At 35.2% G+C, this 13,893-nt stretch overlaps 4 protein-coding genes across 7 annotated transcripts; 2 read left to right on the top strand and 2 right to left on the bottom strand.

The window, feature by feature from the left end:
• Nucleotides 1-80: 80 nt before the first annotated feature.
• On the bottom strand, nucleotides 81-9,583 carry LOC115760516 (carboxylesterase 5A). 3 transcript variants are annotated; one of them, XM_030701904.1, is made up of 5 exons: nucleotides 9,486-9,583; nucleotides 8,889-9,423; nucleotides 1,912-2,240; nucleotides 577-1,502; nucleotides 396-502 (listed from the first exon to the last, which is right to left on the bottom strand). In XM_030701904.1, the coding sequence occupies exons 2-5, from the start codon at nucleotides 8,990-8,992 to the stop codon at nucleotides 476-478; spliced, it is 1,386 nt and encodes a 461-aa protein (XP_030557764.1). In that variant the 5' UTR covers nucleotides 8,993-9,423; nucleotides 9,486-9,583; the 3' UTR covers nucleotides 396-475. The 3 variants fall into 3 exon arrangements, with proteins under 3 accessions (XP_030557745.1, XP_030557754.1, XP_030557764.1); XM_030701885.1 differs by having other exon boundaries at nucleotides 81-1,502; XM_030701894.1 differs by lacking the exons at nucleotides 8,889-9,423; nucleotides 9,486-9,583 and adding an exon at nucleotides 2,564-2,954 and having other exon boundaries at nucleotides 81-1,502.
• Nucleotides 3,047-6,860, top strand: LOC115760502 (radial spoke head protein 6 homolog A). Of its 2 annotated transcripts, XM_030701865.1 has the most exons (4): nucleotides 3,047-3,441; nucleotides 3,904-4,096; nucleotides 4,149-5,067; nucleotides 6,077-6,860. In XM_030701865.1, the coding sequence occupies exons 1-4, from the start codon at nucleotides 3,125-3,127 to the stop codon at nucleotides 6,787-6,789; spliced, it is 2,142 nt and encodes a 713-aa protein (XP_030557725.1). In that variant the 5' UTR covers nucleotides 3,047-3,124; the 3' UTR covers nucleotides 6,790-6,860. The 2 variants fall into 2 exon arrangements, with proteins under 2 accessions (XP_030557725.1, XP_030557732.1); XM_030701872.1 differs by lacking the exon at nucleotides 3,047-3,441 and having other exon boundaries at nucleotides 4,024-4,096; nucleotides 4,168-5,067; nucleotides 6,077-6,859.
• LOC115760539 (ejaculatory bulb-specific protein 3) lies at nucleotides 7,607-8,890 on the top strand. The gene is made up of 2 exons (XM_030701927.1): nucleotides 7,607-7,817; nucleotides 8,213-8,890. Exons 1-2 carry the CDS (start codon nucleotides 7,625-7,627, stop codon nucleotides 8,353-8,355), a joined length of 336 nt encoding a protein of 111 aa, XP_030557787.1. The 5' UTR covers nucleotides 7,607-7,624; the 3' UTR covers nucleotides 8,356-8,890.
• Nucleotides 9,584-9,698: 115 nt separating the features above from the next.
• On the bottom strand, nucleotides 9,699-13,441 carry LOC115760532 (peptidylglycine alpha-hydroxylating monooxygenase). Its single transcript, XM_030701915.1, has 8 exons — nucleotides 13,157-13,441; nucleotides 12,049-12,106; nucleotides 11,896-11,983; nucleotides 11,384-11,456; nucleotides 11,089-11,221; nucleotides 10,982-11,030; nucleotides 10,584-10,922; nucleotides 9,699-10,039 (listed from the first exon to the last, which is right to left on the bottom strand). The coding sequence occupies exons 1-8, from the start codon at nucleotides 13,319-13,321 to the stop codon at nucleotides 9,871-9,873; spliced, it is 1,074 nt and encodes a 357-aa protein (XP_030557775.1). The 5' UTR covers nucleotides 13,322-13,441; the 3' UTR covers nucleotides 9,699-9,870.
• Nucleotides 13,442-13,893: the final 452 nt, after the last annotated feature.

The raw sequence follows: 13,893 nt of genomic DNA, 5'->3' as shown, positions 1-13,893 counted from the left end.
GTATGCGTTTTTTATACTTTTTATTAATGTTAAAACAATTTTGTTTACAAATTGTTTTGTAAACAGTTTTGTTAATGTTATTCAAAATATGTACATGTAAAAACTATATATATACATATTTATATATAAACATAAACTTATGTTCATTGTGTAGGGGATTAATTTTGTTATTCCTGCATTTGTAGAATTGCAGCATTCTGTTGCGAAATTGAGAATTTTAGGATACAAATTTTTCCAAAACTGTACTTTCTGATTATCTGCAAAATAGCCTGTATTAAATCGTTCGTCAATTATTATATAAGAATAGTTGGGTGGCGATATTGTGCTCCATTTAACATACACGTTCGACTTGGTAGGATTCGATGTTTTAGCAAAATTCGCCCATAATGTCATAATAATGTCTGCCATTTTTTTATCGGTTGAATTCCACTCTATAATATTGTTTACGTACGGAATACCCCAAACAAATATCTGGTCAAAATATTTTGGTACTCCTATCCAACTTGGTAGATCGGGACGAATAGATTTTGACCGAAACTTAAATACATAACTATAAACATTTTGATGCATACTTACTATGTCGACAAACATTTCTAATGGAGTTATATATGATTTTTCCGTATGAGCATTGATTAAATTTGTATTAATAGTCATTTTTTCAGCATTATTTTTATCAGAATACATAAAGCTTATTGCATCAGAAATGATGGGAAAGTTTGTGCACCATTGATTGCTACCCCTCAGTTTATAAACATCATTTAATGCGATGTCTGAAAAAAAATTTGTCATATCCTCTGGACTCAGCTCTAACGAAATGTATTCCCTTAAAATTGTAAGAACATCCTCCATGTCAGTTATGCCAACAATAACTGGTACTTTATGATAAGTTCCACTCCTAAATAACGCTTCCGGCTGGTTTTCGATAAATGGATATGATGTATTACTCAATCCAGAATCCACAATGGGACCCCATTGAATTGACGGTAGATTCTCAGTTATAATTTTTGCGTCAACTCTCTTAAGACATTGAATAAAAATTGACGTTGGTCTTCGAGCACATCCGAATATATTTGATATTTTATCCAAATCGTCATTGAATTCATGTGGTAATCGAAGAGAGTTTAAAGGATTGCCGGACATTATAATAGCTTTGTGGAAGGCTCCCTTTGACCATTCCCCGGATGTCATATGCAAGGCGGTACTGACAGCTCCTGCGTCGTGGCCCATTAATGTGATCCGATTCTCGTCACCTCCAAAATAATTAATATTTTTCTTTACCCAGTACAGTGCAGCCGATTGATCCATCAGTCCAAAATTGCCTTGAGCCTCGCCATCATCAGTTGAAAAAAACCCAAAAATATTTAGTCGATATGAAAATGTTACAACTATAACTTTTTGCTTAAAAACAAGTTGAAATGGCTCAATGTCATATGGGCTGCCCATTGAAAAATTTCCAGAGTGTATCCAAACAACTACGGCATATCCGTCAACTTCAGGTGGTCCTAAAAATATGTATTTCAAGTAAAATCAATTTCAATTAAAATTCAATTGGCATGACAAATATATATTAGGCTACAAGCGTCCCTGTGATTTCTATGTTTTCCCTCTACTCTGGCAATGGCAATGGAATCGTCAGACTAGAGCTATGCGAACTATTTTGGCAAAAAAAACTAGCTTTGAAAATAAACTTGATGCAAATCGAACAAAACTTAAAACTAAAGCCAAAAAATCAACGAATCGAGTTTTCCACCCGTGGATATTGCGAAAAGTGAAATGAAAGTGAATTTGGCGACTTTAGCTAAAATGGTTTTCATTTGGCTTTAACTGTTTTGTGTACGTGCAAGAGAATTATTTTTAAGCGAAAAATGATATATTATTTAATTTTGAATAGTTAACGTATGCGTTACTTACCGGCAGGTACAAATACATTCAAATGTAAACAATTCTCCTCATATTTCCTTATTCCCGGTTCGTTAATATTTTTGCCTGATATAATATCTAAAACTTTCTCTAATTGCACATTAATTGTTGGACGGGCTTGCTGCCAACAGCTTGATGCAAATGTAGTTGCGTTAAAGATTCCTTTCCATGGTGGCAATTCAATGTCTGGCGGAGAGAATCTTGCTGCGTGGGCATATCGGATGCCCAAGTAGGCTTTTATATTTTGAGTTCGGAACATTTTTAAATAGGTTCCAGATATAATTCCATTGCCGGGTATATGTATAAATGGTGCATCTACGCTATTTACACGCATGTATAAGAAATTATAATTGACGTAGAAAAAAATACAAACATACAAATTCTTCAAGTACATCTTGAATTTTAGTTTTCTTTGCACATGCCTGGATGGTTTAAAATCAAATACCATCCAATACGACTAAACATTCATAAATTCAGTTACCAAGGTGCAAAAAATGAAATAAAAACAAGCAAGCTAATAAACGCCGTTGCCAAGCCATTGTAGCCATGGAAACAATCAAATTTGGATGTTAAGCCTTTGTTGCTAAGCAAATTATGAGGTCTTCGATGCACAAAATCAGATATAATATAGGTTAGCTCTTACCCAGTTTCCGCCCCTGGTAAATTTAATTATTTCTCTACTATATTGAACTGAAATTTCCAGTCTAGCGAATTTGCAAAATCGCGGAAAGTAAATTAAAGACCAAACAAAACTTGGAGCTTAACCAAAAATAAATTTTCAAATGAATTTTCTTAAAGATCTTTTCGACTAAGCTTATGCCCGAAATTTCGCCTATTCAACATTTTGTTGTTTTGCAAAATATTTTGGTTTCGAAAGTATATGCTAATAGTTTTGCAAAGCTTTTATATATTTTTAAATTGATGGGTTTTATGTTAAATTTAACTTTTTTTGAAGCTTTAGCAAGCGAGTCTGTAACGAAGATAACGAAGGTTCAAGGCATCTCCTAGTCGAGCACTCCCGACTAGAGCACAATAAGTAGGTACAGGGTATGACATTCTTTCTATGTATTTTTAAAACAGTAACCAAATAGTGAATTTAAATCAAAGAATATTAATATATAGTGGGCTTTCATTTGAAAGTCTTGTTTACTAAATAAATACACTTATTTTTTATGCGACCAATAAGAATCAAAAATATTAAAGCATGGATAATGATTTTGCATCATGCCAAAATTTTGCAAATGGATCCAGCACATCGGTTCACTCAGAGCTACCGCCATGCACAAAAACCAAGAAGGATAATAATCAAGATAAAAAATCTGAACACGGATCATCGCCAGAATGCTCCAACATAATCACAAGCTCAACCACGTCGTCATCGACGACCATATCACTGGGCGCCCTACAATCTGATACCCAATGTCAAAAAGCCACGGAACACGAGCCTCCACACATTGGCTATGAGCTGAGTGTAGCCAAGTCGGTGCTGCAACAATATAGCACACTAAGTGGAGACAACTTGTGAGTATGTGAATTCACCTATAAATTAAAGCTGTCATTAAAATTATAAAAGGGGCTTTTGAATTGATTAAAAGTGGGTTCCGACAAATTATCTATATACCTTAATGTCTAACCTATTTCAGAATTTATCCAAGTTTATTATTTATTTTGATACAATAGTACAATAGCAAAATGTGATATGCCCTTGGATTGGGGTTTCGATTCGGTCGCACGTGGGCGTCGAAATATTCAAATCCTAACAACACATTATATCAATAAAAGTCACGCTATCTCACTTTCACGCAACCATTAGAAAATAACCCGTACTCGGCGTCTACAACCGAGTCGATCTCGCCATGCCCGTCTGTATGAATTAAATTTTTGACATAAGCCTCAAAGTTGGATTCTTGCGGCTTTAACATTCACACTTTTTTATGGGTCATGGCGTACAAATATCAAGTATTTTGTATTTTAATATTACAGATTTGATCATCTAAGTGATATTGTAAAACGAGTTGTTGATGAACGACCTCCGAATGTTATTGATTTTTTTGAGGAATTCAGTAGAAATGTGCGTGAGCAAAAATTTCATGTACCAGAACGTTTTCCGCCTAACGGCGTTTTTGCTGACAGTCGGATGTTTCGTCCTGCGAAAAAAATATTGCATTCAATAAAGGTGTGTAATGCGTATTGATATATTTAATGATAATAATTAGAATTATCATTAGTTACCCCACAATATTGAAGGTATTGACTTTGGTTGCGAGGAGGACCTTCCTAGTGAAGAGGCATTTGCATTTGGCGATGGGGACCTTCGCATAGACCTTGATGATTCCATGCGCTTGTTTGTAACATTTAATGAACGCGTTGAACAGCTTCAATTCTTCTGGAACCAATGCGGCTTTAGTATAAGTAAAGATGATATCTTTCAATTGGCAAGCTCTATAAACCGACTACAGACACATCCATCAATAATGCAATGTCGATTTTGGGGTTGTATAAATGGTTTAAAAAGTTCTTACTACATCGTGGAAGCCTCACTCACACGCGAGGAATTAAATTCCCGAATGGCCATGATGGAAGAAGAAATGCGAGAAAAGCAGCTGCCTTTTAAAATGAGAAAAAATCAGGAGCAAAAGCCTCTACCAACGCATATAGGACCCGAATTAACTCCAGGAGTTTATGGATGGGAAACTTATGCTTTAGAGGATTTGGAAAAGATGACACCAAAAGCTGAACCAGTTCCTTTAGCAGAGGAAATCGAATTTTATGATATACCACCAGAAAATGTGGGACGCGGATGCAATCGTTACTCGTATTTTGTGGTCAACTGCTTATATAACGATTGGATTGAGTTACCTATAGTTACGCCACGACAAATCGTAGTTTCTCGCCATATCAAAAAGTTCTTCACTGGCGATTTGGAGGCTGATGTTGTATCATATCCATGCTTTCCAGGAAAGGAGAAACATTATTTGCGTGCAATGATTGCTCGTATTACGGCTGGCACCCATATTGCACCGCAAGGTTATTATAGACGGATGACCAAGAAGGAGAAAAATCTTTTTGAAGGCATCAACCTTGACGAGGAAGAGGAGATCGAGGAAGAAGAAAATTACAATGAAGGTGAAGAAGAGGAAATTCAAGGTAAAGTATTTATTACCGACTGTTTAATAGTGTTTTTTTTTAATACCCTACAAACACACAAGCGCAAAAAGGTCAAAATATATATTCTTGATCGCCAACAGGTATTCTGTGCGTGTTTGTGTTTCTAATCCTTCTTCAGATATTCTTAATAATTTTCAGTGCATATTATAGATAAATAATTCTCCAAATGTAAGAGACTTTGGTATAAAAGATTTTTGTAGAGCTTACCTGCATCACTTCCTTCAGCTACGTTTTTCCTACGACTTATCACAGATAAAAACGACTTTCTTATCTTATCGGAGGTTCTTTTTGCGCAAGTCGTTCAATGGGCTGTCGTGTCTTGCCCTGCAATCCATCCACTATGAATTAGACCACATCACTCGTGACCATTTCTACTATGCTACACATCACAACACAGTATTGCAACGCATATTCATTCTTTGCGATTTTACGAACGTCCAACCGCTTTCCAACATCCCACACAGTCAATTTCTGGGCGCTTAAGTCCCAAGTTAATGGTGACACATGGTAAACCTTCGCCGACATTTAGCTATAATCCGACGCTTGGCAGCGAAAACGCCGCACATATTCGCGATGTCGAATCCAGTTAGTTACCTCATATTCATCCTCTCCAGAAAACGCATCAATGTGCGTTAAGTCGATGCGGTCTACTGGCATTCTTGCTAGTGCTGTTGCTTCCCTCTCAGCTTTCACAACGCTTAATTTGCGATCAGCTACGATCAGCGAAAAGACTATCAAGTGAACATAAGCCAGCCGGATGATCGCGTACGGGAAGTTGAAGAGCCTGGGTTGTTATTCGCAGCATAGGGCATCGAGTACAAAGAAATCGCCTAATGACATTAATGCTGGATGAGCTTGGCAGTTGATCTGTGATATATATTATTTCCTTATCTATAACCATTAGCTACAGGTTATCAACCATCATAATTTTCACCTGACAGTTAGGTTTCTTTTCTTTACATTTACTTATGAAACTCAATCTTGCTAGATAATGACGTAATGCTCATGAAAAATGAACGCTTTGAGATAGAACCCTTAAGCTCATTGGCGACGCCCGTTGCCTGGGTTCATTGCCGACCGAATATCTTGAATCAGGGTCGTGTTGTATGGTACGATGAAGAAAAAGCTCGCAAGGAGCGGGAAAAAATGCTTGCGTTGTACATAAAGTCGCGGCTATTGGAAGAAATGGAGGAGGAGATTGAAGAAGAAGAAGCGGAAGGCGAAGAAGAGGGTGAAGAAGAAGAAATGCTTGAAGGGTTTACGCATCCAGAAACAGGGCCTGATATTTTATCGTCATGTGCCAGCGACATGAGCAGGGAATGTACATTCCCCTGGTTAGTGCGTTTTACGAGCAGGTATACGAATCAAAAGGAGCGCTTGTTGGTGTTGCAATCAAATGTATGGCCTGGGGCCTTCACTTTCGTTTTTGAAAATACTTGCGAGTCAGTATATTTGGGATGGGGACATAAATTTTGCCAACGCAACATACCATTTAAGCATTTGGCTATAGTTCAAGAAGAATTTCCTCACCAAGTCGAAGACTTTATTGAAGCTACTGATCCAACTCTTGAAGATGAACTTGCGTATAAGAATTGGCTTTTGAGTAAACAGAAAAGAGATGTGAGCATTGGAGAAGATATTAATGAATATGACGCCGATGATTTGGACGATATCTATGACAACGATGACAATGATTATTAAAATTATAAAACTACTTAGTTATTTGTAGCACTTAGTATGTCAATGTTCGTTAAATAAATACGTGTAATTATAGTGTACATAATTGTCGACTCAAAATAGATTTTTTAAAGGCAGAACCTGATGATAAAGTGAGTGCTTAAAATATTTTTCGGGAAATTCGTAAACGATTTGAATTAAAAACCGGTAGCTCCCGGATTGAGAGCCCAATGTTTCGGATATAAAATTATTAAATTTCTCGGTATATCCCAATGTTCAAGCTTATGCTTACTTTCTGCGATAAAGCAGTTAGTGGTATATATTGACTTTGCAAGATGACGTTTCTTTCTTTCAAAGGGAGTCTACTCATTATTGTAGGTCAACAAAGTTACAAATGTAAAACTTATAATAGTATACAATAGTATACAACCTTTCATATCCCTCGGTCGTGGGCAGGATGCCTTTTGAAGTAAGTGTCATTAGAAGACATCAGAAGAAAGAATCCACAAAGCGGAACGATTGCAGTTGGAACAAGCCATCTAGAAAAAAGCATATCGCCTTTTTGTCCAGAGTCAAAGAAAGTTATCGAAAGCAGAAAAGTTATTTTGTAGAATATTTATTTTTATAGAAAGAAATTTAGATGGATCTGCAAAAAAGAGGATGATCACGCAGAAAGCAACCGCAATGAAAATGTCTTGCAGACACAGGCAAGGATTGAAATCGAAGGACAACGTTCAGGCAAACAAAATTAATCGGAAAAGTCCGTCGGGATAATTACATTTACAACTCTGCAACTTATTTTAAAGCGCATGCGTTACAATATAACAAGTACACATAGTTATCAAAGTATAAAGGAGCTATGCTTTGTTTAAAAGAAACACAAAAATATATTTTAATTTTAATGTTTTTTCTTATAATAATATTACCTTCAAAAATTGATGCTGACGAAAAGAATATCAATAGACTTTTAAACAACCAAGCCGTTGTTAGTCGCCAAATTATGTGTATTCTTGAAAAAAGCCCGTGTGACCAATTGGGACGACAACTTAAAGGTACATTTATATTATATGTATATATAAATAAGCAATCACATTTTTTTACAACGAATCTGTTGCCCATTCTAATTTTTATATGCATAAGGTGCTACAGTAAAGATCACAGCAGTTCAAGAAATTTTCTGTTTTTTTTTTTTAATGTTTAAACAGGGATTCTTGATTTTACAAGTCTTGACTGTTCCTAAAAGCAAATGCCATCATAATCTATCAATCAATAAATTTTACCTAAATAAATCAAATTTAAAGTTCAACTATATCAATTTGAAGAGAAAAAATGAATTTAACAGGCAGATTCACAACCCTGTACATTTAGGGAGCAGGAGAAACACTTCTCTCTTACTTAAAACAATTCCTTATGTATAACGCTTAAATAATTCAATTTCTTCTTCTAGCTGCTCTACCTGAGGTTATAACAAGAAAATGTCGCAATTGCTCTCCCCAACAAGCTCAAAGTGCACAAAAACTGACATCGTTCTTGCAAGCTCGCTATCCAGACGTTTGGGCAATGCTTTTGAAAAAATATCAGAATGTCTAAACTTGTTGCATGAGTTTAATTGTTATTGTAAGAACGCTCAGAATACATAACTCGAAATTTGCAAGCTTAGTTAAGTGATTATATTATTTTATTGTAAGTATTCTTACTGTAATAAGTAAAATATACGCCTCAAATGCCGTTTTAAGCAAAGCACACACCATGCTGTTAATCATTTAGCAAATGCCTGTTCTTGTCATCATTAAATCTTAAGCCGTACAGATAAATTTATTCATGCTACTACGTTTGCTGCTGCTGCGGAGCTTATGTTAGTTTAATTTTAATTAGTTTAGTTAAATATAAAAAAAAAATAAATAAAGAAAGCATGTTCGAAAATGCTTTTCTTGCTTAACAGCTCGATAAAAGGCTAGACATATATTATTATAATAAATGCCCAATTTTGCCCATCGAACCCTTATTTGTCAAATCTATGCCATGCTAAATTCAAGACCACTCTGTGCAACTACAAAGAGTTTAAGCGACTTGGCGGTACTTACGCCTGGCAGACCTTTTGGAAGAATTGAAGCATCACTTACCGCGCTCCCAAGAGAAATCTACAGCCGAACGACATCGTGCTGCTCAAAGAGGATAACATTCTCCCCTGAGATGGCCTCTCGGACGAGTCGACAGAACAATACATTCGGATCGAAGATGCTTTCTTCTGTCTGTTACATACATTTGCAGAAAGTCATTATACTGCTTTTACCCACTTTTAACGGGTTCATGACATAAAATTCAAATATTTTTAAATTTCAGGGATATGAGGAAAATCAAAAAAAAAAATGTCTAAAAAAAAGTTCTCAAATCGATAGTTTTCGATATTGTAAAAATTGAGGAGATTCTCACAAAATAAATGAATAAATAGCAATTAACGTATGATTAGTTCTTATTGTTTCACAATTAGACGGGTTTACAGACATACGGACGGTAAAGCTGACGAACAGAAAGCTATAGCTTCGGGAATACAAATTGTTGAAACTGGATAACATTTTAGAGAAATATTTAAGTGTTGTTGGTATTTATAGTTAAAACTTATCATTTATAAAGCGACAACAGGAGCACGTGAGATGCCTATAATACATTCTCATTTTTAATAAAATTAATTGAACGTACATAACCTTCAACCTTCTTACCTCGTTTCTCCAAAATGGTCCCGTAATAAATTCAACTATGGGTCATATAAGAATCGTTAATTTCTGTCATAGGTAGTGATATGAAGAACATCGATGCGTCGATTTGTTTATCCAAAAGCAAAACCGTTTTGTCGATTTAAACTCCAAACATTTATAAAATAAAAGCAAAAGAAAATATAAAAGGCTTGATATAGATACACTTGTTTATTATTGTAGGTTGTATGTTTAAATGAATGCTAAAAGTGAATTCTAAAAGTTAGTATAATTCGAGTTTGTGTTATACAATATGACGTTCAACACCACAACGTAATAAACAAAAGACAACGTTAAAATTAATCAAAATAATTAGATTTCCACTTGTTTGTTTATCTAAAATTTTGGAGATTTACAATGTACTTGCTTCTAGGTTTGGAATGTTATGTAATCCGGTGTCTGGATTGGCCCAGTAGTAATTAGGAGGACCTTGGCTAAAACAATATTTCATATCGAGTGGTTCTCCTTCGTCTACGTAGTACATTAGGTAAAAATTACACATTTCGTCTTCATTTGTTGGGCTTTAAATAGATAAATAAATTATACATTATTAGGAAAACCTAGATAGTTTTGAATTTATTTTGCAAAGCGGTCATTCGTTCGCCTGCCTTTTGGAGAGCAAAAAGCCAGTCGGCTGGCGTGTCATTTAAATAGCGAAAAGCCAAATGAAAAGCAAGACTATACATTTTGCGTCGCATTAAAATGTATGAGCGTTCCCCGTCTTAGTGTTCATAATCTATTTGATTATCGTGTGAATAAATGACTAATGACGATAATAAACCTTTTTTAATAACAATAAAATATCTTCTCGTAGTTGATTTCCGTTGCATAGTCTAACTTATACAATACAAAAGTATCTACTAAAATTGTACGCTAAATTTGAGCATATAAAAATTGTTAGCAAGTAATAATAATAATATGTAATCGACAAAATCGGTGTAGCTACTCCTAGTCAAAACTTTAACAGAGTTTAAACTCAACTGTTTAGTCTTGAATTTAAATACTTATTATAGCACATATTATTCCTGTAATAATGGAATTTGTAAAAAGTGTAAATAGTCTCACCCAATTTCTGTCGTGCGTTGACGAGTGCTTTTCATTGTACACCTGGCAGCAACATAATCACCGGCTACTATAGGTGAGTTGTTTTCAACGTTATAAAACATTTGTGGTGTAAGTGGATCCCTCTTTCCAAGTAGCGTCCACTCTTGAACTCCATGAGCATTGGATCGAACCCTATATCCAGAAACAACTTTTCCTAACCCATGTGTATGAGTGCGATAAGCAAAGGGATGAATCGTTTTATTTTCAGTTATCTCACAGGCGGCCTCCATATGTTCTGTCTTCATTGGAGGAATTACTCCATCAGTACCCAAAAGTAAGGTACCGGCTAGCTTTGTAAGTCTGTAAAATAATTCAACACAGAATAAGATGAAATACAGTTGTAGAAATAAATAACTTACGGTTTTTCAGTATACTGCAAAAATATACCAGAATCATCGGTAGATCCGTCTAAAGGAAGCAAAAATATAATTTTTAAGGAAATAATATATATAATCTATTATCATACCTTTGAATTTACCAACATGAGCGTAATGCACTTGTAAGACCAAATATTTTGTCGGTGAATTCTTGCCGACTTTAAATCCTACACCCGAAGGTAAATCCAATTTTGGTGCATCTCTTGCCCAAGCATATAAAATCTAATGAAGAGAATTCAAGGGTGTATATATCGTTTAAAAAAGCAAATCTAATACTGCAGCTGTCTGTTTCATTTCAGATCCCAACGGATGTAGGATTCATTATTCAAAAGTGGCAGTTCCCGGCTCTGAGCAAGCAATTTTTAAAAATTTTAAAAAACTAACCTGAGAATGTGACTGGGCACCGCAGGGACTTCCTGTATCCTCATCTGCTGATTTCGTCATTTCTCCACAGTTCCTGTGAATAAATTGTTGGTTCAAAAGTTTTGTAAACAAACAAGTATAGTTTTTAAAAATAGTTGAATTGTTATATGAACCAAATAAAATACAATGTCAGAAAACTGTGCTATGGGGGGTATTCATGTAAGACCCCCTCCAGTTAATTGCTGAATGCTTACTCTAGGCGTCGGGTGTGCAGAGTTTCAAGAGTTAAACAGATTTTTTCCGAGTGGAACTTCCAAAATCGCTAAAACGTGAATCGCATTATGCACAGAGAAAGCTTGGAGGAATGCATTTTCCCTACGTATTCCACATGTATTTATAAAAACAGCACTATAATAGTGCAAGATCACAAGAAGCGACTTGTTAGAGGTGTAGCCTTAAGCATTCAGATATCTTATATTTTTTATATTATATTAATATAATAGTATGGCATTTGAGTGTTCTAAATAACTTACCAGGTAAGTTTAGTTGTTCCTGGTTCACCGCATCCATAAAGCAACATATGATGAGCAGTATTCATGGTTGCGTTTGGTTTGTAGCCAACTGTTCTTAAACATATTTTGATTAAAAATACACAAAACAGTCTAAATTTCTTAATTTTCACGTACCAATATAGTACGATGTTGTTGGATCAACTTTGATGGGAGTGCACAAGTACAAATCCGGCTAAAATATAACAATTTAAATATATTTTTCACTAAATCAATATAAAATAATATAATATAATACAATAATATGTGCACATATCTTCTTTCAAAATCTTGTAAGGCGATAGGTTTCCAATGTATATACCCTGGACCCTATGAAAATTGGTAAAAAAAAATCTATAATGGTGTTGTTTAAATGTATATTAAAATCTCTGACCCCATAATACATATTTGTTGTTTGCCAGCATCAACAACCAAGTCAGGATATGTTAGTCTATCTGTCCGTTTCTTTAAACGCGACGCTCTGAGACTTGAAATTTTGAAAGAATATCCTCCTATTGTCCGCGCCATTCGTGTTTTTAATATCATCGATAACTTGCCTTGTTTCCAAGCAAATTTAGAAAAATCGCGTGAATGTATCTGTGGACATATGTAAAGAAATTCTAGCAATTTGCGCTTGCTGCCGCAAACACGCCCTATAAAATGAAAGATACTTGATCGGTATACATTATTATGGAAGCAACATGTCAAACTGGGTGAGTCTAGCTATTTAAATCGAAAGAATTTGAAACAAACTAGAACTGCGGGAGCACACGTTAAAAATAACAAATTTCAAGCTCTGGACATACAGGTTTTGAGATCGACGTGTCCGTCCAATACACGGACGGACGCATATGGCTAGATCGACTCGGGTGTTGTTGTTGATAAAGAATATATGGGGTCCGAAATGCTTTCTTCTGTGTTACATTCATTGACAAAAAACGATATACCCTTTATACAACTTTGCAATGGGTTCGGGGTATAAAAAGGGCGCCATCGACTTTGCTTTGGTTCGGGCCTCTGAACAAGTGAGCAAGGAACCAGGATCAAAACTACTCTCCCTTTTTTGTTTAGCTGCCCCATCTTAATATTCTTACTGTTTTTACAATAAGAAAAAGTGCTCAGAGCAATACGTCAATGGTCCATATGTTGAAGAGTCTGCATACATACTACATACATACATATATTGAATACGCATAATTCATATGCTTCCATGCAATCACATATATATTAAAATTGTATATCTTACAGTTTGTGGAGAAACCGATGGCATGAGGAATGGAAACGAACCACTGACATGTTTGCCATAATCCTTTTCATTTACTGGATACGTGACTGATTGCTGATCCACAAGTCCATACGCAGTTATAATATTCCAAAGTAATAACACGGAATAACAAACTGATATTGCCATTTCGACATGAACGTATGATTAACGTTATTATAATTATAATTAAACAAAAAGTATCACCCTTTTGTAAAACATATGTTCTTAAATATTAATTGGTTGTCTTTTCTTGCATACGATGCACTAGAGGTGGGACACCATTAAAATCATTCTGACTTGTTAGAGCTCGACTCCAGAACAACTACCGATACCGATATTTTAATCCACTGATACTATCGATAGATCATCAAACTTCTTTTCAATCGATTCACGAATTCTGAGAGTGGCTAAATACGGTACTACTTATTGTCAGCTCACACCGATAACATTTTCGGCGAACGAATGAAACTTATTGAAGATGTGAAACTGCTGTACACATAGGCAACAAATAGCATCTTTCAATATGGTAGCCTTTGTAAGTAATGTTAAAAACAATGGTTATTTATTATTTTAATATTTTTATGTGTATACTTATAATATTCATTATTTTAATTTCGAAGAAATTCCATCAGCTGAGCCTAAATATTTGCAGTGCTGTATGCTATTTTCTTCAGCGTATTCCTTACCCCTTGCTATGCAATTTACGGTTAGTTCACGTG

This window comes from Drosophila novamexicana, unplaced genomic scaffold, assembly GCF_003285875.2.
Source record: "Drosophila novamexicana strain 15010-1031.04,08,12 unplaced genomic scaffold, DnovRS2.1 tig00000008-arrow-pilon, whole genome shotgun sequence".
Lineage (NCBI taxonomy): Eukaryota > Metazoa > Arthropoda > Insecta > Diptera > Drosophilidae > Drosophila > Drosophila novamexicana.
Note: the sequence above shows the minus strand (reverse complement) of the source record. Positions and strands in the feature narration are given on the sequence as shown.

What these genes read in the sequence shown, in the direction of transcription:
- LOC115760502 (XM_030701865.1), top strand. Translation starts at nt 3,125, where the DNA reads ATGGATAATGATTTTGCATCATGCCAAAATTTTGCAAATGGATCCAGC. An exon ending in AAATATTGCATTCAATAAAG is followed by an intron (nt 4,097 to 4,148) that starts GTGTGTAATGCG and finishes AATTATCATTAG; the next exon opens with TTACCCCACAATATTGAAGG. An exon ending in TGAAGAAGAGGAAATTCAAG is followed by an intron (nt 5,068 to 6,076) that starts GTAAAGTATTTA and finishes CAATCTTGCTAG; the next exon opens with ATAATGACGTAATGCTCATG.
- LOC115760539 (XM_030701927.1), top strand. Translation starts at nt 7,625, where the DNA reads ATGCTTTGTTTAAAAGAAACACAAAAATATATTTTAATTTTAATGTTT. An exon ending in ATTGGGACGACAACTTAAAG is followed by an intron (nt 7,818 to 8,212) that starts GTACATTTATAT and finishes TTCTTCTTCTAG; the next exon opens with CTGCTCTACCTGAGGTTATA.
- LOC115760516 (XM_030701885.1), bottom strand. Translation starts at nt 8,992, where the DNA reads ATGTATTGTTCTGTCGACTCGTCCGAGAGGCCATCTCAGGGGAGAATG. An exon ending in AGATTTCTCTTGGGAGCGCG is followed by an intron (nt 2,241 to 8,888) that starts GTAAGTGATGCT and finishes GCGTGTAAATAG; the next exon opens with CGTAGATGCACCATTTATAC. An exon ending in GAATGTATTTGTACCTGCCG is followed by an intron (nt 1,503 to 1,911) that starts GTAAGTAACGCA and finishes ACATATTTTTAG; the next exon opens with GACCACCTGAAGTTGACGGA.
- LOC115760532 (XM_030701915.1), bottom strand. Translation starts at nt 13,321, where the DNA reads ATGGCAATATCAGTTTGTTATTCCGTGTTATTACTTTGGAATATTATA. An exon ending in CATCGGTTTCTCCACAAACT is followed by an intron (nt 12,107 to 13,156) that starts GTAAGATATACA and finishes GTTATATTTTAG; the next exon opens with CCGGATTTGTACTTGTGCAC. An exon ending in CAACGCACGACAGAAATTGG is followed by an intron (nt 10,040 to 10,583) that starts GTGAGACTATTT and finishes ATCTATTTAAAG; the next exon opens with CCCAACAAATGAAGACGAAA.